Source organism: Lampetra planeri, chromosome 27 (assembly GCF_965212315.1).
Source record: "Lampetra planeri chromosome 27, kcLamPlan1.2.h2, whole genome shotgun sequence".
Lineage (NCBI taxonomy): Eukaryota > Metazoa > Chordata > Hyperoartia > Petromyzontiformes > Petromyzontidae > Lampetra > Lampetra planeri.
In genome coordinates, this window is record NC_136133.1 from 5,045,160 (window position 1) to 5,070,677 (window position 25,518).

The window sequence follows — 25,518 nt, forward strand, 5'->3', positions numbered from 1 at the left end:
AAGTGGCCAGTGCCGTCCATAGAGGGGGGAGTGCGGAGCTCGGGGAAAATCCCACCATGTGGGCCCCCCCCCCCTCCGATGCTTTCAAACTAAACCGGAATTATATCTGAAACTGAGGCACCCCAAAGTGTGGGGCCCGGGGTGGTCACCCAGATTCGCCATGTACCCCTAGGGGGCGGCTCTGTGAGTGGCGGTTGGCCATTGGGGAAGGAGGCGAACCGTGGGGGAGCCGACGCAGGAGATGGAGTGAAATGGGGAAATGTGGCAGAAGGTCGACGGCGAGGGGGGGGGGGGGTGGGCGATGCCTCGGTGCAACCTGGGGGTCAACAATTAGCACCTCCGATTGGCACGGTTGGCTATGCACGGTGCTAAAGAAGGTCAACGTACGTACACACGTACACGCAATGAGTCGGCAAGAAGGCGAGCAGCAGCGACACGGTTTAGGAGCTCGGCATCAAGAAGCTCCAGGGATGCTAAGGGCCCATTAAACCTGCAAGGCCCGGAGGAAGATGGGACTTGTTGAGGCCTAGCACCAATGCGTGCTCTCACAATGGCCCAGAGGTGGCCAGGTCCATGCATAGTCGACGCTGCTGAGACCCAACACTGATGTATGTGTAGTTGAGTCACTTCTGAGACACTATTTTAGGAGGCAACAACGTTTATTCTGCACTATATATCTTACACACTGTTCACACACGCGAAAACTATTTATAGGTCAGAGCAGCCAACATGCTGTCTGACCCACGACGCCGGAGATGGAGACGAAGACGTAGCACCTCGGGTTCCATTCCACCTGTAGACAGCCCCGGGGCTTCCCTTTTATGTCCCTTAGCGTGGCCTGGCCCCGCCCTTGGCCACACCCCATTCTGGAACCTTCCTGGAGGTTCTGGGCCGCCTTCCACGTGCCACCTTCCCGGCTCCGCCCATAACGACGGAACCCTCCTGAAAGTCCTGGGCCATGCTCCCCTTTGTCCCCTCGGTCACCTTTGCCCTACCTCCCTCACCCCGGCCCATCACGTGCTTCGCCAGCCGACCGAGGTGCCTTGTCCACACATGCCAGAGGTCGCAAACGGGTTTTGATTCCTTACCCGTACCCGTATCCGGCCACACCAGGGTCGCAAATGGGTACCCGTACCCATACCCGGCTGGGTACGGGTACCCGTTCCCTACCCGTACCCGTACCATACCCGAAATGAGTGACAAACGGTTACTCACCAGTGACTCACGGCCTACCCGTACCCGTACCCGGCCGCACCAGGGTCGCAAACGGCTACCCGTCCCCGGGTACGGGTAGCTGGGTATCGGGTAGGGTACGGGTATCGGGTACCCGGTTGCGACCTCTGACACATGCCCCCCGCCCGCCTAGCAGCCAGCACCACGCCCCCTAGTGACCCACTACGTGGCATTGCCTGCTGTGCTGGCGGGATAGCTGTTATACCCTGCTCCGTCGGTAGGACTCATATGTCCCTCTCTGCCAGCAGCCAGCACCACGCACCCGAGTGACCTACTGTGTGGCATTACATGCTGTGCTGGCTGCTACACCCACATTGCCTAGCGCTACGCACGGTAGTGATCCATTCTATGTCACTACATATATGTATGTCGAACTTCTTTCCCGCCGTATGTAGTCAACCGTGCTCATCGGAGATGCGGTGGAAGGGCAACAAACTAAACACAAAAAGTGGTTCGAAAGAAATTCGTTTTTAATCTAGATTTAGAAGTGCATTGCTCCAGGTGGCTTCCTCTTATCGGAAGATTGTCCCAGGGAGCAGTGTAGGGTTGCCATCTGTCCGCGTTAGACCTGGAGAGTCTGAGATTTAGCATCTGTGTTTTTCTGGTGGCAGAAATGTATTTGTGTTGAAATTTGGGGGGGTATTTGGTGGCTATATTTTGGCTTTTTATGGTGAACTTTAGTGCAGTAAACTGCATAGTTTTGATACATCTAGGCTGACTGTGAAATGTATCTGGGTTTGGTAAACGCAACAACCCTATGGGCGCAGTGGCCAGTATTGCCCAGCACTGCCAAGGTCCCTGACGGCATTGCGATGCCACAGATTCACGCCCAACACTATCGCACAATGATCTGGGTGCTTAGGCACTGCTGGTAGATTTTCGTGAACATCACACAATGTCACAGAGAACAGTGAACGGTGCACCGCATGATAATTGTTTTTTACCCTTCTATCTGGCAACAAAACTGACACCTTTTTACAAGGAGTCATGTTTTCATAGACCACAATACCTGCAGTCATAATGCAAACAAAAAACACAACTCTGATAATGTATGCACTGTCCTTGAAGTTGATTGGTCCACATCCGAGACAGCTTTCCTTAGAGCCTAGTCTCACATGGGTTGGACCAGATGACGCAGGTATTGTGGTCTATGCAAACATGACTCCTTGTAAAAAGGTGTCAGTTTTGTTGCCAGATAGAAGGGTAAAAAACCAATTATCATATTTTAACTGGCAAATGAGGTTCCAATGGTGCACCGCATGTTAAGATCAATGCAAGCAAACTGACACCCATGACTGAAGTTTGCTTAGGGGGGCACCCTTGAATACCAACTCCCAGGGGCCCTATCACGCCAAAAATCTGGCACTGGTTTTCAGCGTTGAATTTACGTGAGACCAACGTGCTTTAATATTTATCGTGAATTTACCGTGCGGAAGAATATCAACATTTTTCATCCGAACTGGAACTATATAGGTCGACGTAGTTAAAGTTTTCGTGCATTTGTGATGCGTTTCATTTGAACGTGATTATTTCTAAGTCACTACAATGAATGTGAGTGCCTTACTTGTGATAGAAAGGAACGGGAAAGCTTCTACAATTTTCTCTTGACATTAACACCGCTCAACGAATTGGCCCTGAATGAGGAAGCTTCTACAATTTTTTTCTTGACATTAACGCCGCGAAGCGTATTGGCCCGACACCAGCGCGTTTCCGATTCTTCCCCAACTCCAAACCCTTCTCCTCACCATGCCCCTCCGTCTCCTGCTGTTACTCTGACGCCTCCGCTGAGCAGCCTCTAACTCCCGCATAACCCCTGCTGGCATTGCAGCAACAATAACAACAGTCGCCATTCGCCACTAAGTGGCGGTGACGTCACCACGGCACCTATGCCAGGTCAGGTGCACTTTGAGGCCACGTGGCATTCCAGAACACACACACACACAGATATAAGGAGATTCATGTGTGTGCCGTTTTGTCCGTCTATCACAGTGTTCACTTTATACATATGAGTCACTCAGGGCCCAGTCAAGGCTCATTGTGACCAGAGGAATTCAGGAATCTTTGGAATTTAATTTTTCTTCAGTACGACCGACCGACCCATCATGGTCTTTGACAAGAATCTAGACTAGTTATGTGCATGGTAATCACAATGAGTGGTGTGCTCTCTGCTGGACTAGTTCTGTGCATGGTAATCACAATGAGTGGTGTGCTCTCTGCTGGACTAGTTCTGTGCATGGTATTCACAATGAGTGGTGTGCTCTCTGCTGGACTAGTTCTGTGCATGGTATTCACAATGAGTGGTGTGCTCTCTGCTGGACTAGTTATGTGCATGGTAATCACAATGAGTGGTGTGCTCTCTGCTGGACTAGTTATGTGCATGGTAATCACAATGAGTGGTGTGCTCTCTGCTGGACTAGTTCTGTGCATGGTAATCACAATGAGTGGTGTGCTCTCTGCTGGATATCGCGTCCTATTGTACACCGTGGTAACGAGAAGATAACACCCAACTGCGGAGGTGAGTGATGAGTATCCGGTGAATGAGTGCGCAATAAGGAGTAAGTGTCTGTGAGTGCGAATGATGGGAGTTTTGTGTCTAAGACGAGTGTTCTGGGGAATATTTGGTGAGTGGCATGCGAGTGAGAGTGGTGTGCGATGGGTGGTCACATTTCGGACGGGCGGTGAGAGTGAGTGTGTCCGAGTGTCGGCAGAGTCAGTGTTTAGCGAGGACCAGATAAGTGAGTGTCATGTCAGCTCGTCCATGGGATGGGCTGCCTCATATATAGCAAAAATCTTGGTTAGCGGGACTCACAGTACGGAGCTCTGAACGAAACGATTTTTATTTTTTGATTTAAAGCTTTCGTGACTGCAGGGATTCATCTTCTTGGTTCTTTCGGTAAAGTCACGTAGAAGGGAAATAATAAAATAATAAAAATAAAACATAATAAAATAATTCTCACGACGTTTCGGCCACAACGCAAGCAGCCGTCCTCAGGTGAAGAACAGGTCTGTCGGAAAGACAGCGTCTGTCTTTCCGACAGTTGTGGCCGAAACGTCGTGAGAATAATTTTGCGTTGTGGCCGAAACGTCGTGAGAATTATTTTATTATGTTTTATTTTTATTATTTTATTATTTCCCTTCTACGTGACCTTACCGAAAGAACCAAGAAGATGAATCGATTTTTATTAAATTTTACCAAGCAAGGCCCCACAGCGCTCTGCAGCTCTTTCTTCAGAAGCCACCCGGCAATCACAACGTGTAGACCAACGGAGTGGCTTGTCGTCACGTGGAAATGTATTGCAGCCAAATACTCTCAATGCACCTTCCTAAATGTGGAGGGGGAAAAATAACGGAGAACCCGGAGAAAAATCCACGCGACCATGGGAAGATATACGTGCAAACTCCACCTATGCAGCAGGCGTCAGGGTCTGGATCGAAGCCACGACCTCCTTCATACCAGGAGAGGTGACATCTCGCCACCCTGGCACCCCTCCACATTTAGAATTGCATCCGGGCACTGGGAAAAAAAAAGGTTGACAGCAGAAGCTGAGAGCTGGTGACCCCCCCCCCCTCCCTCCTCGAGACCACGCACCCCACTGTCGGCACCGACACTTTGGAGAGCGTCGAGGACATGGTGACAATCCTCTAGACGGTCGGCCGGTGGTCCGATGCCCTCCGCCGGATCGCTGTTGCGGAGATGGCCCGGCAACGCGGACGATGATATTGAGATCCGCAATAGAGGTTTTTTTGGGTTAGGTTGCGTCAATATAAACACGCGTCGTTAAACCCACCACCCGCCCGACACAGCCAATTAGAAAGGTTTATCGCGTCAACAAAATATGCCAATTTGTTACCAGTACAGCACACCGGTGTGTTGGAGAGTAAGCCCACAACATTTGCAATTCGAATACTTGTGGGTTTACTATTCAACACGCCGGTGTGCTGTACTAGTAACGAAATGGTATATATTTTTTGTTAACGTCACAATAATCACTAATTGGCTGCGTTGGGTGGTGGTGGGTTTAACGACGCATTTCGATTTACGGGATATAACTTAAACAAATCTATATCATGGATAATTATAGTTTGCGAAAGCCTACATGTTAAGATATTTGGAGTTTGCGTGTCTCTCTCTCCTCGTGGACGCTTGGATTTTTTCCCCCGGGTCCTCCGGTTTTTCCTTCCACATTTAGAAACATTGCATTGAGATTATTTTGTTGCTATTCATTTCCAAGTGATAAGCTACTTTGTTGAGCTATCATTCGGGACCAGGCCGCTTCCGAAAAATAGTTATTAAGCTCAGTGGGCTTTTAAATTTCGATTTAAAGCTTTCGTGACTGCAGGGATTCATCTTCTTGGTTCTTTCGGTAAAATCACGTAGAATGGAAATAATAAAATAATAAAAATAAAACATAATAAAATCATTCTCACGACGTTTCGGCCACAGGTGGAGAACAGGTCTGTCGAGAAGACAGAGTCTAAATAGACGCTCCAAGCCTGGGGTGTGTCATTCAGACTGTCTTCTAGACAGACCTGTTCTCCACCTGAGGACGACTGCTTGCGTTGTGGCCGAAACGTCGTGAGAATTATTTTATCATGTTTTATTTTTATTATTTTATTATTTCCATTCTACGTGACTTTACCGAAAGAACCAAGAAGATCAATGGGCTTTGTTTGGCAGGATGGGGATGGTTTAATTTTGTATTTGAATGTTTTTGGGTGATTTGTTCGCATTTCCTGTACTTTGCACTGCAATCGTGTTTTTGCACTGCAATCGTGTTTTTGTACTGTTTGTTGTTGAAACGTTCTTACCCCTTGCCCCTACTGAACATCTGTGAAAAAGAGCTTCATAGCTGATCGGATTCCTCCAGTATAAATACATATTCTGACTGATTCTGAGATCTGGGTGTACGAAACGTGTGTGGTGCCAATCCTCTCTGTGCGGTGCCAAAGGCTTGGGACGATTGAAAATCAATACTGTGTAACAAAACATCAACCCTGTGTGTGTGTTTAGTGGTTCGCGCGCTGCGCTACAAACCCGGCCACCCGAATTCGATTCCCGCTCACGGCCAACACCAGTGACGATTATCTGAACCGGTCCTGGGCCTCCCCTAGGTCGACTCATTCTCAAATGAGCACCTGCTGTAGTGTGTAAATATTGCCACTGGGGAGACAAAGGCGGTCGGGCGTGGTGATGGCCACCCACTCCCTTGCGTGTCGTGCCGGCCTTCATAGGTGCTCGCTATACAATGTGAGATAAACGTATACAGCAGCGTAGTGTTTAAGCGATTTATCGTACAGCACACCGACACAATAAGTAGGTTTTCTCAGCCGCTTGTAAAATCCTAGTGTGTTTTTGTTCTGGATTGAGCCGAGTGTTGAGCAATTTCTTCTCTCAAGCTTTCGCCACGCACTATTGCTGCGGGTGTATTTACTATTTGAATTCTGGGGCGTCACGCTGGCGAGATGTTAACTGCCTTGCGTGGTTTTACATGAGGTCATGGGGTCGATCCCGACCCTGATGTTGCCTGTATATTGAAAGTTTGCATGTTCCCCCCGTGGTCGCGTGGCTTTTTCTCCGGGTCCTCCGGTTTTTTCCCCTCCACATTTAGAGACATGCATTTAGAGTATTTGGCTGATCTACATCTCCAAATGATAAACCACTTGGTTGAGCTATCATTTGTGGCCAGGTCGCTGCTGAAAAAGAGCTAAATAGCTTAGTGGGCCTTACCTGCTAAAATAAAAAGTTTATAGTTTTTAAAAAAAATTGAATTAGGGTTGAACTGTATCAGACGCACTCGCATATTAAGTGTATCTTACACACTTTACATAACACGCATTTAAAATAGTTTATACGTTATACAAAACAAAAGACTGAATATGAATGTGGTGCTGACTGGGGAAATTATTGATAAAAGAAGCCGGGGAAGACAGCGAATTAAGTACCAAATCAATGAGAACAATTGTATTCATCTGGGAGTAGTATCTGTTGCAAAAGTTCTCGAGCAAATACCATGGGCATAGTGGCACGGATGGAAAGCCACAATCGCCAACGTCTTTGAGAAAGGACACGGCACATGGAGAAATGCATATTACAATGTTTACAATGCGTTATTGCGCATTTAATTACGGGTTATGCACTGCACATAATTTTTATGTAGGATACTTAACGTAAATTGTTCTATCGTGTTCATGATTTCTTGCATTTAATCTACTTTTTTTATTAACCTACCCAGGCTGGTTAAGTGGAAATTCCTGATAGCTGGTGGCAGGATATCCAGGGCTTTACCCTCTGTCTGTATATACCGCACATACAGTTTATACAAAAAGCTTCAGTTTTCAATCTGTCCTCATGACCGTTAGTCACATATTTTACTCGTGTAATTTTCACGCTCTAGACTCCAGCGAGGCCTCATTATGACCGAAAGAATACGGGGGAGCTCAGATTGATTCTGACCTATGTATGACATGACCTTTGGCCAGGGTAAAAACAAAACTGCCGGTAACCACTTGATTTTCAAGAGCTGTGCATAGCCTGCTGGTTGCGTTTTGTGAATTCCACTAGTTGCAAGAGATGCGTTTTGGATTTTAAAATTTCTGATTTAGGATTTAAAAATTCCAATTTCGAATTAATGTATAATTTTCTTGAGAGGGATTTTTTGGGATCGTTTTCATTACGTCCTCTTGTAAGGTGTCATCGTGATAACAATAGCAGCAGAACCCGCTGGCATGTGACCCCGATTTTTTGTCTGGGGGAAAGAGAAAATAAGGAATAAAGTGATGTCGTATTAATTGACGACGTCACCACCAGGTTTCAGATCAATCCAAAAAAAACATTATGACAACACAATTTCAGATCATTCGACATTTGATATTGAGATTTCTGGATGTTTTTTTCTGATCGATAAAAAAAATGGGAACATATCTTTGTAAATTTCATGCCAATAATAATAACAATTCGTCTGTGCGTGAGTTGGTCTCAGTTGCAGCAGAGGCCAGTAAACTACCCGGATGAAACTACCCTAAGATTTAAACGCCACCCCAAAAACATTCACTTTAGCTGCTGCGTTATTTTTATTTTCATGTTCCGGTGATATGGAATCATATTGCAATGACCGGTATTATTTACAGAGAGGAGTGAAATGCGTTTGGTCACCAGGTCTTGGAGGGTGGCTGGGCGGTCCGCAGAAATGTTTGCATCTGCTGAGCGTTCCGGCGGGCCATGCCAAACCTTCTGAGCACCGCCGCCTTGGAGGGCATCCAGACAAACTGGTCGTGGAAGGGGGGTTGGGCAGTGCCCACACACCCGCTTATGACTGCCGGGTGAACAGGGGCGGTGTGCGGGAGGGGCGTTTAACCCCCTTCCCTCCCCCCGCGCGTCGCACAGCAGCACAGCCCCGCGTGTCCACCGCTGTCGCAAACGCGTCGATAGCAAATCAATCGATCCTACGAGGGGGCAGTGTGGTGACGTAGCACATATTCCCCCGTGCCTACGTTTATTCATTCGCTCACCTCCACCCTTAAATACCTCGTTTGTGGGTCGCGCAATATTCCCGAAGGACCGTGTACTCATTCTCTACGATATTGACGATTTCGTCTTTTGTGTTTGTTGTTGTTGTTGTTTTTGTTGGTGTTGTTGCTGCTTCTGTGCTCAAGCATTTCCACGGATCTCCCGTGTGAACATAGCCGGGCAACTGGTTGAACGGGACCACCACCATCATCGTCATCATCCGCGCGTAACCAATCGAATCAACTCAGACGCTAAACCGCGCTGGCCTTTTGAATCGTACCATGGCTCCAGTCACATTGTGCACGTCGGGGGGGAGGGGCGGTGCGGTGGGGGGGGAGCGGGAGGGCGCTGTGCTACTATTAAATATTATTAACTATTAACTATTTTTATTTTACCGGGTAAGGGCCACTGAGCTATATAGCTCTTTATTCAGAAGCGACCTGGTGATCACAAATGTTAGCGCAACGAACGTGGCTTATCACGTGGGAATGTATCGTGGCCAATTACTCCAAACGCATCATGGGACCTCCTTTAACCAGCACCAACATATGAGAATAGGTTTTCCCCCTTTTTTATGGCAACAAAACGGTTGTGTTAAGATGTTAAAACACCAAACTGAAACCTTTTACGAAGAATCATGTCTGCATTAACCACAATACTTGTGGTGTAGTCACTTTAACATATTTCTTGTTCATGTTTTTGTTTTGTTGCGGTTGCACCCGAGTCAAGAGCCGCATGGCTCACAGGGTTATACCTCATAAATGAAACTGAAAAAAAAACATACTTCTTGTAAAAGGTTTCAGTTTGGCGTTTTAACATCTTAACACCTGTTTTGTTGCCAGAAAAAAGGGGAAACCCTATGATCATACTCTAAACGCGTTGTTTCTAAAAGCGGAGGAGCCAGAGGAAACTCCGTGCAACCACCCGGAGAGAGAGGCACGCAAACTCCAAATATACAGCAGCCGTCCACGGTCTGGAATGAACCCACGACCGTCCTGCCTACCAGGCGAGGGAGATAACATCTCTCCACAGCGGCACCCCAACTAACGCTTGCTTGTATGTGCGTGTGCGCGTGTTTACCTTTCTCTGTCCCGTAGAAGTGCCTCAGATTCAACCCGAACGCGACCATCTGGGTGGCCAAGCAGCGCATTCTGTGCACGCTGACCCAGAGTCTGAAGGATGTCCTGAACTACGGCCTCTTCCAGCCAGCCTACAACGGGCGAGAGGGAAAGTTTCTGGACGAGGAGCGGCTGCTGCGCGAATACCCGCAGCCCGTGCACACGGGAATCCCGTACCTCGAGGTACGGGTCTACCCCCTCCTCCCCAACCCCCCCCCCCCCGCCACCCTCCACTCTCCCTCGCACCACCAACTCTCAATCAATCAAAGCATTTTCTTGGTGCGCCGATATTGGCCTCAATAAAGTAGGCATCGATGCAACGTTACAGTGGAACGGGAGCGGTACAGGGGGCGTGGAAGCAACGAGGAACGACACGTTATTTGGGTCTTGCGGTAAAGTCACGTAGATGGGTTCAAAGAAAATGACAAAAAAAACTGCGACGTTTCGATCGTAACACAAGCGGTCGTCATCATTTATTTTTATTTTCTTTGAACCTATCTACGTTACTTTATCGAAATACCCAATGAATATGAATTCCAGCAGTCACGAAAGCCTTAAGTCAAGATTTAAGGACCGACACGTCACGAGGTATGCCGTCAACGGTTGAGCGTTTAAAGGCCCAATGATGATAATTCGATTCTTGCGCGCGCTGGCAGCAAATGTGTTCAGGAGAGAAATGCCAATGTCGAGGAAAGATAGCCACGGCGGGAGGGCTTCAGGAGAGAGTGCGTGTGGTTTAGCTATTTCCTCCTCCATTGAAGGAGCGCAGACTTGCAGTGTGGGTTCACTGTGTGGGTCCACAGGTTTGGGTTTGCATGGCCACAATCGCACCACTGTGGATCGCGCTGTCAATTTTCGGTTCGTGAACGAGATGTGCACGTTGGCCTGTTGATGTTCTTGTGCGCCTGATGGTTCCACCGGTGTCTTCGGAGGCATGAAAATGATAATTAACGCAGATAATTTTCCACATTTGGTATTCCCGCTGGCGTTCGTACAGTGCAAGGCCATCGCAAATGAAGGCACTGTGACACAGACAGAAGTTTTGCAGTCGGAGGGCAAAGTTTCTGTGTGTGTCATCACAATTGGGTGATTTTTGGGGGTATTTTTTGGGGGAAAGTGGGCAAATTTGATGCGACACACAACGTCGGGCTGCTCGCTCCGAATGACACTGGGGGATCTTCAACCTACACCAGTCAGTTAGCTACCTCGCCTGGGGTCGATCCCGACCCTGACGATGCCTGCTGTATATTTGAAGTTAGCGTGCCTCTCTCTCTCTCTCCCCGTGGTCGCGTGGATTTTTCTCCGGGTCCTCCGGTTTTCTCCTCCACATTTAGAAGCGAACTTTGATAGTACTGTATTTGGCTGCTATATATTTCCACACGATTTTGTTAAGCCACTTCGTTCAGCTATCATTAATGGCAGCCAGGTCGCTTCCAAAAAAGAGCTACACAACTCAGTGGGCCCAGTAGTTTAGTTAATGCACCTGCAGTGATAACCAGAGCAGCCTGCCGGATTCAAGCCACGAATCTTGGCAACAATCCGGCGAACGCCCTAACGCTGGGCCACGTCACCATGCATATCACCGCAACGCCACCGATAAATGTCTCATTTTCTTGGTTCTTTCGGTAATGTCACGTAGAAGGGAAATAATAAAATAATAAAAAATAAAACATAATACAATAATTATTTTATTATATTATTTTATTTTGTTTTCTTTTTATTATTTTATTATTTCCCTTCTACGTGACTTTACCGAAAGAACCAAGAAAATGAATCCCTGCAGTCACGAAAGCTTTAAATCGAGATAAATGTCTCGTGTTCATTTCAACGCACTCTGCTGTACTTTTTGTGCCACTGTTTCAAAGAATGTCTCGTCCTTCAACGGCAGTTTATTCAAAGCATTACCACCCAAAACGTTAAGGGAAAGTGAAAACGAGCGTGTTATATAAGCGCCCCCCCCATGCTCCATTGCTCTGTGCGATTTAACATCCGAGAAAGTAGAACGTTTAATAGCAGGAAACTCGCTAAAGATGTAATTTATTTTACCCAGCGGGCAATGTGCTGGAGAGAATCATCGTCGGACGCCGTAGTCGGAGGTTTAGTAAAAAAAAGAAACGGTACACACCACGTAGAATTGTCAACGGACGGGAAGGAACATGCACCTATTTTTAATCGGCGTGTTTTTTCTTCCTGTGACTCTTTCCTCGTGAAAGGACCCCCCCCCACCACCACCACCCCCATCAGCTGGCTTTTCCTTCGCCTGCTCTTAGCTCTTGATTTGAAGCTTTCGTGACTGCAGGAATCCATACTCTTCGGTTCTTTCGGTAAAGTCACGTAGGTAGAAAATAAAAAAATCACGACGTTTCGCTCTCTCGCTGGTTCAGCAGTTCATACTGCTGGATTGTATTGTTTTCCACCTGAAGACGACCGCTTGTGTTGCGATCGAAACGTAGTGATCTATTTTATTTTATACCTACGTGACTTTACCGAAAGAAACACAGAGTTTACTCTCTGTTGTTATTCCTCTCCTCCCTCCTCCCCGTTTCCCCTCCACATCAAAATCTTCATCCATGCCGCGTTGCGTGATATCCCTGCTTGGCTAGGGGCAGCGGCGGTGGCAGGGGGGGGGCTACTCCCCTTCTTTTTTCTCCCTTTCACGCGGTTCCATCGCGCCCGAATGGATGACCGCTTTCTTTTTTTGACTACCCTGTTACCGGAACTTTTCGGCCGCGGACCGTCGGGCTCGCAATTTTGTTTGCCATAACAATAATAATAATACAATTAAAGGGGAAACCTCCACCAACTTTGCAGAAAAAGTAGCCGCGCACTCAATAGCGCCCACAAAAAAATAAGCGAACGCACGCAAATTTGTCACGTGGCTTTGACTGCCGCGACACTTTTCAGAGGCTTACGACGTTGGAGCCCGTTCAGGCCGCGCTGTCGGCTGGACCGAGCTGCAGCTGACGCGCACGCGACCCTCGCATCGGAGGTGTTGCGGCCACGCCTTGTGGGTGGTGCAGAGTGGCCAGCAATCACGCCTCCTGCGTCTCTGACCATAGTTTATATTTATTGACTTATTTAACGAACAAACAAAAACGCAAGCAACACGTTTGTCAATAACAGTGGCCTTAATTAGGGAAAAATATGCATAATAGGTGACGTTTTAGGCAATGGTTCTTCTTCATGTCCTCCCTTTCTCCGTGTGCAATTAAGAAAAGGGGCATTTCCCAAAACGTCACACATTATATTATCTCCCTCTTCAGGCCACACGCGGCGGGGTTTTTTTTTTGCGTGTCTAAAACGAACACGCCGCTGCCAAAACGCAGCATCGCCGGACGATTTACTTGAGCGCACATTTACGTGACACTAGGGACATTTTTTTCCTGTGTTCCCATGCAAAAAAAAAATTGTGTTTACACACAATTAGGGAGGCGGCGCGTGTACTCTCGTGCTACCCACGCTCGCCCACTTGCTCGCGAGCGCGCACACACACTCGATTTCACAATTAAGTGTCTCTGTACTCTCGTTGATTGCTCTGTCACGCGGCCCGTGGATTTACTCGGTGACCGTCGTGCCAAGGAGCCAATCTCATCTTCGATCTTACAACGCCACACCCCGACTTCGATCACTTTGCTTATCCCTTCGCCCCGTGAGTGGTGAAGCTCCGCTAGAAGTGTTCGATCCATTTCTGATTTTGGTGGCGGGAGGCGCGGGGGGGGGGCGGGGAGTCTTTAACAATGGGATTCGCCGCGGTGGCGAGATGTTAACTACCTCGCCTCGTATACAGGAGGTCGTGGGTTCGATCCCCTTGGTTGGTGGTCACGTGGATTTTTCTCAGGGCCCTCCGATTTTTCCCCTCCACAGTTTGCATAGACGTCACGCGCTTAGAGTATTTGGCTGCTGTAAATTTCCACGTGGTGATGATAAGCCACTTCGTTGGGCTATCATTTGTGGCCGTGTCGCTTCTGAAAACGACCTATATGGCTCAGTGGGCCTTACTTGGTAAAATAATTTATGGTTTAAATAATTAAATAAAGTCACGTAGAATAATAAAATAATAAAAATATAACATAATAAAATAATTCTCACGACGTTTCGGCCACAACGCAAGCAGCCGTCCTCAGGTGGAGAACTACTTGCGTTGTGGCCGAAACGTCGTGAGAATTATTTTATTATGTTTAATTTTTATCATTTTATTATTTCCATTCTACGTGACTTTACCGAAAGAACCAAGAAGATGAATCCCTGCAGTCACGAAAGCTTTAAATCGAAAAATAATTTAATAGTTGTAGCGTTATCAATGGCCACTGCCGCTTGCCAATTAACGATGTCAGCTATCAGTTGACTACAATGCTCAACGCTGGTCGTCATACAAGGTAACGTGTAGAGCCCTGCGTCTAATGTCAATAGAAATTAATAATTTCCATGTTTTCGAGAGCTTATAGCCGCAATGACTTGTGTGGGTCTATACACGATACAGTACAGCAGCTCTTATGTCGATGGTGGTGTATATTTGGGTGGTCTTTATTTTATTTTAGATCATGGTCCTTACTCAGGACCATGGGAGCTACTCCCTAAACGCCTTTCGATTCGGAAATTTTTTTTAATCCCTTTTATGCGTACGCTAACAACAAGAAACAATCCCAATCACAAATCGTACTTTGACAATTAAGGACGGTGCCATCGTTTACATTTCAAAAGGTCACAAAAGGGGGAATTGTGGTGTGACCACCACGGTCACATCCAATTCTTAAAAAAAAAAGATCTTCCGCTTAACAAAGCTGTTTCCAGTTTTAACAACAACAACAACAACAACAGCCCAACACAAACAGGGTGTTTAAAATTAGCAACAACGCCACGAGAAATGTGCCTGGGGGCTCTGGAGACCACCTGGAGAAGATTCCAGGCAAGCCTTGACAACGATGGCGAACAAGTGGGAGAGACTCTTTGACTTTTTGAAGCTATTAACATGACATTTGTTATCATCTTCTTGGTTCTTTCGGCAAAGTCACGTAGAAGGGAAGTAATAAAATAATACAAATAAAACATAATATTACGTTTAATTTTTATTATTTTAAAAATAAAACATAATATGTTTATTTGTATTATTTTATTAAAAATAAAACGTAATAATATGTTTTATTTTTATTCTTTTATTATTTCCCTTCTACGTGACTTTACCGAAAGAACCAAGAAGATGAATCCCTGCAGTCACGAAAGCTTTAAATCGAAATATGTTATCATGTTACAGTGTATTATTTTCCGTCATTTTTCCATTAAAAACGATCTTCCCAAATGAGTGTTAACATTTTTGTTTGCAGCACCCTGTAAATCCAACGTTTGTGCTATGAAGATGGACCGTTGCCCGAAGCGTCGCCTACTTTACAGATGTTCTCTCAAAGGCCACGGCTCTCCTGACGAATGCGTTGAGTTTCTTTGGTCCTGTTAATTGTGCTCGTGCACCACTGCCAACGCAACAACAGCAGCAGCAGCAGCAGCATCGCGACCCATCGAATAATTTACCATTTATAATGCCGACCATCACTGCTACGCTGCTGGAGCCCATCTCTGCATCACACTCCGGATTTAATGCGTTCTCCTCTTCGATTTGGTTCTAATTTCCTCCAGCTAAAGGTGTTGCCAAGACGGAAGCGCTCCTCGGTTGGTGGAAAGGGTCCACACTCTCAGCGCAGACTCCACTTTGAGCACGCATCGACTGCTAGACCCTCACATTATTACGCTGGCAGAGAGCGTGCAAGAGTTTCGAGTTGGCATTGGTCCCAAGCACTAATTCTCTTCCCACTTAATCTCACCTCTACGCATATCTGTGAAACACTCAAACCCTCAGCCAGCAGTGAGATGGCCCTGGGGTCGGAACCAGAATATTTATAGAAACTGGCGGAATCCGATGAGCTATGAAGCTCTTTTTAAATCCTCTATATTAAGTTCGCTTGCTTAGGACCGTGCAAATCTTTCGGTCGTTTTTTAACCCACTTCCCGTGATCCAATCGAGCTGACATTTTCCACACAGACTCGTCGTGCGTGACAATTAATTTTCGTGAAAAATTTGTTCCTAAATGTTACACTTTTTAGGACAAAATATTTTATTTAATTACCAATTGCTTAATTGTGCAATGCAATCATCTGACCCATAGGTGGCAGCCATCTCAAGCCAGAGGACGAGATGACTCTAGCCGTAACTTATATAAAGGATTTATAGTGAAAAACTTTGTTTTTACGGGTTATATACTTATTCACAGTTGTCCAGTAGAGGCAGGTTAGAACGTTACAACAACAAACAGTACAAATAAAAACACGATAGCAGTGCAAAATATAGGAAAGATAAACAAATCACTTACAAATATATATACAAATAAAACTCAACTATTTTTCATCTTACCAGGTGAAGCCCACTGAGCTATCGGCTTCTCTTTCAAAAGCGTCCTGGCCACAAATGCGGGCTCAACGAAGTGGCTCATCATGTGGAAGTTTACAGCAGCAAAATAATCGAAGTAATATGTGAGCTGCACGTTGACACTTTTAAGGTGTAATCTCCTCTTATGTGTATTGGATATTCTCTGGGTGCACTGGTTTCCTCAATAAACTCCATAAAAATGCATTGATCAAGGTGTACCAATGCAGGACCCTCCTGAAAATAGTGCAATTGAGGTTCAGGATAGGTTATTTTTCCCACAAGTCAATTACTAGATTTTTTTAAATAACAAAATTGATAGACGAAGCAAAACCAAAGATCCCCCGTATAGCCTGTAACAAACTGTTGGGGCAAGTGCTGTTAGCGGGCACCTATGAAAGACTGGCACAGCACACGAGGGGGTGGGTGACCAACACCACGCCCGGCCGCCTTTGTCTCCCTCGTGGCGAAGTTTACACACTGCACCAGGTACTCATTTTGAGGCTGAGTCGATCTAGGTGAGGCCCAGGACCGGTTCAGATAATCGTCACTGGTTGTTGGCCGTGAGCGGGAATCGAACCCGGGTGGCGTAGCGCTAACTGCGACACTACCGCTCCCAACGGACAACGAATTGCATTGTGAATTGCCGTAAACTTTGCAACGTACTGTAAGGATCAAAGGCGGCATTATATCATTCTGCAATACGCGCGGAGCCTCTTTGCATGCTCAAGTGATAATTATGACACATTGTGCAAAAGCAGTGGCACAAACAGCTGTCGAGCTGACTGCTCAGCAAAGCTTCTCTGCCGGCGAAGAAGCTTATGCTGCTGCTCCACGTTTGGACGTCCGGTGGAAATAAGATGAGAATATAGCGCAGTCGTTTTGTGTAAAAAAAGTCTGAAAATGTTCAAACTACCACAAAACCATTTCCTCCGACACTTATAATTGCGCCCAGGGTCTGCGAGCCTTGACTTTACAGCCGCCGTGGTTCCTAAGTGGACAGCGCATACCCCTTTTAATCTGGGCAATGTCTGAGCCAGTTCTAGATTTGAAGCTTTCGTGACTGCAAGGATTCATATTCTACGTGACTTTACCGAAAAAACCTAAGAATATGAGTTTGAGCCAGCGTTTGGAAAAACGTTATTGGAGCTCGTGTCACGCAGTTGCTCCTCCTTGGCTCGGAAGCACGCTGAGTAATAGTTGACTCCTTCCCCGGTGTTTGCGGATGCCATTCGCGCAGTGGAAACTCGTCCATCTCTTCATAACACCCACGGGGGGTGCCACTAGCTTGCCTGCGGGGTGCCCTCGTCCGCGAAGCATCCACTCTGATTTTTAGGCAGTGGCCCAGCGCGGTTCTCACCGATTGTTGCCGAGGTTCGCGATTTGAATCTGACAGGCCCGCCCCTGGCTATTCCTGTGGCTCTCTGTGTGTTAACCGTGAAAAAAATAAATAAACCAAACACCACGCGCCCGTCCGCTTCACAGCGGCCGTTAAATACCCGCTGACGTCGTTACGAAAGACGAGTGGGCCGCCGTGTGCCGGCGTCGTGATCCACGTTTTTATCCGAAATTCGAAAGCAAGTTCAAGTTCATTTATTAGGTAGAGCCCTGTGAGCCATTCGGCTCTTGAATCGGGTGCAACCGCAACAAACAAAAAACAAAAACATGAACAAAAAAACATCTTAAAGTGAATATGTGACTGAGTGCAAACAGAAAATCCAAGAAAAGACGGCAATATATTGCAGAAAAAAACACCGTACACCAACGCTGTGTGCAAAAATCCCAGTGGGATGCAAGTCAAACAACCAACAACAACCACAAGACAACTTAGATTAAGGCCATCAGTCTAACTCTGTACTACAACAAACACACATGGCTAAACCAATACACTTTTCGAAATCACCAAAAAAAAGCCATGAAACCAATGAAACAGTGATCATAGGAACTGTGACGGAAAGCAAAAACAAACCGGCCCGCAAGAGTACTCGCCCCACGATTGTGCGCAGCGTCTCGAAAGGTGCGGGAGTGCCCACACACTTTGACCCACCGCACGGTCACCTGCCCAACGAGCGCCCGTTGAAGCCGTGCACGCCGCTGGGTGGACAGAGAGCGAAGGAGGGGTTTTAAGGAACACGCGCCACCGTTTCAACCGCCGCTTTGGCGCAACGAGACGGCGACCTCTTTTGTTTGCACGGCGCAGCAGTGGCTCTGAAACGTTAATTCCATCGCCTGCTATGCAGGAGGTCGTGGGGTTCGATCCGGACACTGATGCCCGCTGTATGTTTGGAGTTTGCGGTGTCTCTCTCTCTCTCTTTCTCTATCATCATCACGGTGGCTAGGATATGTTAACTCCATCACCTGCTATGCAGGAGGTCGTGGGGTTCGATCCGGGCACTGACGCCCTCTGTATGTTTGGAGTTTGCGGTGTTTCTCTCTCTCATCATCATCATCACGGTGGCTAGGAGATGTTAACTTTATCGCCTGCTATGAAGGAGGTCGTGGGTTCGATCCCGACCCTGACGCCCGCTGTATGTTTGGAGTTTGCGGTGTCTCTCTTTCTCCCCATGGTCGCGTGGATTTTTCTACGGGTCCTCCGGTTTTTCCCCTCCACATTTAGAATCAACATCAGGCGTTTATAGGTATTTGGCAGCTGAAAAATAAAAGTCACGTGATAAGCCACTTCGTGAGAGTTGTCATTTGTGGCCACGTGGCTTGTGAAAAAGAGCTGTATAGCTCAGTGGGCCCTTACCTGGTAGAAAATGAAAAAAAAACTGTTCATAGTTTTGGATCAGCATGCCCACTGTTCCATCCGTTACAACAGCAGCACCATCCCAGTGCCCATACGTCACGACGCACGACCTTCGATCATCGTGCAGTGCTGTTGTGCTTATGACATTAATTCGACCCGAAGTACCTTAAAGAAAAGGCGCATTAAATAATCAAATCAGTAGCAGTCAAGGAGCAATTGCCTTATATCTCCTTGTTCAGGCCAACTATAGCATCATCACATCACTGGCTTAGTGTCAAAAGCAACGCTCTCAATACCTACAATTCAGGTTTAGTTAAGCACAACGAATTGGCAATCACAGTTGATGATGATGCTGCCCGAAACAATGCTGACCCATCGTGCCAGGCACGCCACCTCGCCCGTCACTCGCCTTTCCCACTCGCGCAGTGCTGTGCTTTAGAAATAGGACAGCCGTGTGTCCGCGGTCCAGATGTCCTTCTTCCGCTCCGCCCTTCACTTGCGTTACGGCTGGCTGAATAGCAATCGCAAAGATCCACGTCCGAGTTTGAAAGCCGCGTGGCAGCTGCAAGTGTGGCGAATTGAACCGTCGTTGCTGCTGCTGCTGCTTCTTCTGCCTCCGTTGAATCTTCAACACTCGCAGCGGGTTAACAATGTGGGTCCTGGGTTTTGGTTTGACAAGTTTGGTATTCCGGCACCGCGTTGATGATGTTGAAAGTTCGCGTTTGGTAGGAAAAAAACAACAACAACCCTTAAATGGGTGGACCCACGTGGAGTCAACTCTGAGCCCTGTCCACGGGTAATCTGGTTGTCAAACACAGACTTGTTGTTGAAGTGTTCATAACCATGCACGCTTCCGTCGCTGCTGCTGCTGCAGCTACCCACGTCATATATGGGTGATGACATGCAACCGTCAGGACATTCCGTGTAACATGCAACCCTGTGTCTTGCAGTTCCGCTACAAGAGACGGCTGTACAGAAACTACATCGATGAAAGACAACTCTCGAAACTCCACACGAAGGTAACCATTCATTTTACGTTGAGCACTTTCACCTTTTTGACCTCCTCTGATTGCTCGTATAGCCAATGAGAATGTTGAGTACTAAAAAAGATATATATGTATTCATGCGATGTTGCTCAGCAATGTTTCCTTCCAATTAGATCTGCATGGGATGTGTGTCCACCTTCCAAGCCACGTTGCTACCCTGAAGCTACTTCTGTCTGCTATCTGTGTTTAACTTAACGCACGCACGCGTGCACATGTTAGTTTCGGTCGGAACAGAAATTTCAACTGTATTTTTAGATTGGCACCTCTGGCAATGCCCCTTCCTCAAAGCGCATGTTTATTTGTTTGTTGTGTTTTATTAGGATGTGCTTTGAAAAAGGGCCATTACCGAAAACGTCACATATTCAGAATCAGAATCACAATATTTAATGAAAGTGGAGGAATCCGATGAGCGGCAACACTCTTTTTCACAGATGTCCGGCAGGGGTGGGTAAGAACGCTGCAACAACAAACGATACCAAACAAACAATCCAAATAACAAATACATTTTCATTTAAATTTATTTTCTATTTTTTTCACCTACATGACTTTACCGAAAAAACCAAAGAGTATGGATCCTTGCAGTCACGAAAACTTAAAATCTAGAAACAAATACTCCTGTATATTCCGTCATTTTTGGGGCAGTGTTAATAAAAGTGCCAAGTTTCTTTGCTTGTTAATTGTGCACCACTTGGAAATAACTTAACTGCCAATCCGAAACCACTTTGATCAATCTTCTTGGTTATTTCGGTAAAGTCACGTAGAAGGGAAATAATAAAATAATAAAAATAAAACATCATAAAATAATACAATTCTCACGACGTTTCGGCCACAACGCAAGCAGCCGTCCTCAGGTGAAGAACAGGTCTGTCGGGAAGATCAAGGCTTGGAGTGAGGTTTGTGGCGCGGCGAATGCGCACTTCGTCACAAGGCCCCATGGGACATTGGTGGCCATCCTGGTGGCCTTCAGTGCGGCCCCTGACTGCGGCCCCCCAACAAAATCACAAAAATGACAACACCACCCCGATCGTCATCGTCCTCGTCGTGCTGCTGTCAAACCCAACAATGGTTTCAAATCTGTGGCGGCCCTCACACTGATGATGTCTTATCGGTGAAAGTGGCACTCCTCTGAAAATGAGTGAAGAACACTGCACTGTATTATACACTATACAATACGCTCCACACTACACTACACTATACACTACGCTTGACACTACACTATACACTACACTTAACACTACACTATACACTACGTTGCACACTAAACCAGTGTTCTTTATTGCAAGGCCCATGGGCCACTGGCGGCCCCTGGTGGCCTTCAGTGCGGCCCCCTTGACGTGTGACGCCTCCGACAACACACAAAGAGTGACAACACCACCCACCATCATCATCGTCATCATCGTCATGCTGCTGTCAAACCCCCAACAATGGTTTCAAATGTGCGGCGGCCCTCACGCTGACGATGTTTCATCGTCGTGCGAAAGTGGCCTCCCCGCTGTGAAAATGAGTGAAGAACGCCGCCCTAGATCATCTCCTCGTGGGCAAGGATACATGGGGGCCGTAGCTCCTGGCGGATTTATGGCAAGGTTGGTGCCTCGCGCCAAAGAACCCCCCCCCCACCACCCATGGGAAAGTCGATAGAGTGGTGGCACGCAAGGCAAGGAGCGAACTAAGCTAAAGTGCTGGGCCCTAAGCAGCGTAAGTGGGGGACGTGGGGTGGGGCCCCGTGGATTCACTAAGCAAGATTTAGAGATACACCAAAAATGCCAACCAAAACTTAGATCGTATGTTTGTTCTATCTCTCTATGTATCTCTGTGATATCTGTCTGCTTGTATGTCTGTCTATATGTTTCTGGTTCTGTGTTTTATCTCTCTCTCAAATTTAGCATTCTCAGGAAGAACGTAATCAACCAGGTAGGGTGTTGACTGTTATGTTATCCGACTCTCTGTTGTATTACATTTCATTTCTAAGTATACTAGATTTGTGTTTCTATTTCATTTATACCCGATGACGATTGCTTGTGTTGCAATCGAAACGTCGTATGCTAGTATTTAATTTATTATTTTATCTTTATACGTGACTTTACCGAAAGAACCGAAGAGTAATTCCTGCAGTCACGAAAGCTCCAAATTAAGACGTTATAAACATTTATAAAAAAAAAAAGCCGATAGACATTAAAATATCATTCATCTGCCTCATCTTCCGTATTGTTTGACCCTGACCCTCTCGGTCTCTTCCGTCGAACTCGCTACATCGCGTCACCCTTGTCTGCACCTGTTTCCTTTCACCGCATCTCTATCTCACCCGTGTATCTCTCTCTCCCCTCCTCTCATTACACCAATATCGTTTGTCCGCATTTCTCCCATCTCGCTGCATCGCTATCTCGCGTCTATATCCCTTCTAGTTATCTCACGAGGGGTTTGTAAATTGAAACGGGCGGCGGTGGAGGCGGTGGTGGCGAGGGGAGGGCACCGCTTGAGGATAGGGGCCCTAAAATATATTTTGTTTCTGCTTATCTTACGCAGACTTATATAGCGCCTTAATCCAAGGCGATTTACAACAATGATAATATTGTACATGCGGTGATAGTGGTTAAAATAAGGAGTGGGGGTTGTTATTATTAAAAGTGGAGGTGTGGTTATGGTGATAGGAGGACAGGTGGGAGTGGTTGAGGAGGAGTTTGGTTAGTGGGTGGTGATAGGGGTTGGGGTAGTGATAGGGGTTGGGGTAGTAATAGGGGTAGTGATAGGGGTTGGGTAGTGATAGGGGCTGGGGTATTGATTGGGGCTGGGGTAGTAATAGGGGTTGGGGTAGTGATAGGGGTTGGGGTAGTGATAGGGGTTGGGGTAGTGATAGGGGTTTGGGTAGTGATAGTGGTTGGGGTGGTGATAGGGGTTTGGGTAGTGATAGGGGCCGGGGTATTGATTGGGGCTGGGGTAGTAATAGGGGTTTGGGTGGTGATAGGGGTTGGGGTAGTGATAGAGGTAGTGATAGGGGTTGGGGTGGTGATAGGGGTTGGGGTAGTGATAGGGTTTTGGGTGGTGATAGATGTTGGGGTAGTGAAAGGGGTAGTGATAGGGTTGGGTGGTGATAGGGGTTGGTGTAGTGATAGGGGTTGGGGTAGTGATAGGGGTTGGGGTGGTGAAAGGGGTTGGGGGAGTGATAGAGGTTTGGGGTAATGATAGGGGTTGGAGTAGTGGTAGGGGTAGTGATAGGGGTTGGGGTAGTGATAGGGGTTGGGGTAGTGATAGGGGTTGGGGTAGTGATAGGGGTTGGAGTAGTGGTAGGGGTAGTGATAGGGGTTGGGGTAGTGATAGGGGTTGGGGTAGTGATAGGGGTTGGGGTAGTGATAGGGGTTGGAGTAGTGGTTGGGGTAGTGATAGGGGTTGGGGTAGTGATAGGGGTTGGAGTAGTGGTAGGGGTAGTGATAGGGGTTGGGGTAGTGATAGTGATAGGGTTTGGGTTAGTAATAGGGGTAGTGATAGGGGTTGGGGTAGTGATAGGGGTTGGAGTAGTGGTAGGGGTAGTGATAGTGATAGGGGTTGGGGTAGTGATAGAGTTTGGGGTAGTAATAGGGGTATTGATAGGGGTTGGGGTAGTGATAGGGGTTGGAGTAGTGGTAGGGGTAGTGATAGGGGTTGGGGTAGTGATAGAGTTTGGGGTAGTAATAGGGGTAGTGATAGGGGTTGGGGTAGTGATAGGGGTTGGAGTAGTGGTAGGGGTAGTGATAGGGGTTGGGGTAGTGGTAGGGGTAGTGATAGGGGTTGGGGTAGTGATAGGGGTTGGGGTAGTGATAGGGGTTGGAGTAGTGGTAGGGGTAGTGATAGGGGTTGGGGTAGTGATAGGGGTTGGGGTAGTGATAGGGGTTGGAGTAGTGGTAGGGGTAGTGATAGGGGTTGGGGTAGTGATAGGGGTTGGGGTAGTGATAGGGGTTGGAGTAGTGGTAGGGGTAGTGATAGGGGTTGGGGTAGTGATAGGGGTTGGGGTAGTGATAGGGGTTGGAGTAGTGGTAGGGGTAGTGATAGGGGTTGGGGTAGTGATAGGGGTTGGGGTAGTGATAGGGGTTGGAGTAGTGGTAGGGGTAGTGATAGGGGTTGGGGTAGTGATAGGGGTTGGGGTAGTGATAGGGGTTGGAGTAGTGGTAGGGGTAGTGATAGGGGTTGGGGTAGTGATAGGGGTTGGGGTAGTGATAGGGGTTGGAGTAGTGGTAGGGGTAGTGATAGGGGTTGGGGTAGTGATAGGGGTTGGGGTAGTGATAGGGGTTGGAGTAGTGATAGGGGTTGGAGTAGTGGTAGGGGTAGTGATAGGGGTTGGGGTAGTGATAGGGGTTGGGGTAGTGATAGGGGTTGGAGTAGTGGTAGGGGTAGTGATAGGGGTTGGGGTAGTGATAGGGGTTGGGGTAGTGATAGGGGTTGGAGTAGTGGTAGGGGTAGTGATAGGGGTTGGGGTAGTGATAGGGGTTGGGGTAGTGATAGGGGATGGAGTAGTGGTAGGGGTAGTGATAGGGGTTGGGGTAGTGATAGGGGTTGGGGTAGTGATAGGGGTTGGAGTAGTGGTAGGGGTAGTGATAGGGGTTGGGGTAGTGATAGCGGAGATAGGGGAGGCAGAGCCTCACCTGCCATACTCCAATCAAAATAGCTCTTACTAAACGTACAAAATAATCAAATTAAATGAAGATTTTTTTCCACTGATCTGTGTTAAAAATGTAATTTCTGTATGATTCCAAATAATTTGTATAGTCGAAATCGCCAAATTTGCGGAGCTCCGCTGCAAACCCAGGGAGAGACGAGAGGTGAGGCAGCGACGGGCTCAGCCTCCCCTCTGATTGCGCAACCCCTCGGGCACTGGATGGAGCGCGTGGGGAACAAGCGCGTGCCTGTTACCAATGATTACATTACACCAATGATTACATTACACCAATGATTACATTACACCAATGATTACATTACACCAATGATTACATTACACCAATGATTACATTACACCAATGATTACATTACACCAATGATTACATTACACCAATGATTACATTACACCAATGATTACATTACACCAATGATTACATTACACCAATGATTACATTACACCAATGATTACATTACACCAATGATTACATTACACCAATGATTACATTACACCAATGATTACATTACACCAATGATTACATTACACCAATGATTACATTACACCAATGATTACATTACACCAATGATTACATTACACCAATGATTACATTACACCAATGATTACAATGGTGACATGTTTTGGACTATAAAATGTTTTGGAATCATACAGAAATTACATTTATTACACAAATCAGTGGAAATATCTTAATATTTATTTTATCATGATTTTCTTTTCGTAACAGCTATTTTCATTGTAGTATGACAGGCGAGGCTCTGCCTCCCCTGACCGCATGTTCCTGGCATGGAGTGGCAGGAGGATGCGCTGGGGA

At 47.0% G+C, this 25,518-nt stretch overlaps 1 protein-coding gene across 1 annotated transcript in view; it reads left to right on the forward strand.

The window, feature by feature from the left end:
- LOC144728062 (SH3 and multiple ankyrin repeat domains protein 2-like) overlaps positions 1-25,518 on the forward strand; it is a 370,189-nt gene that overhangs the window by 61,479 nt on the left and 283,192 nt on the right. Inside the window, exons 2-3 of the mRNA XM_078607344.1 lie at positions 9,838-10,041; positions 19,970-20,038. Coding sequence (XP_078463470.1) covers positions 9,838-10,041; positions 19,970-20,038 — 273 coding nt within the window. The remainder of the gene's footprint in view (positions 1-9,837; positions 10,042-19,969; positions 20,039-25,518) is intronic.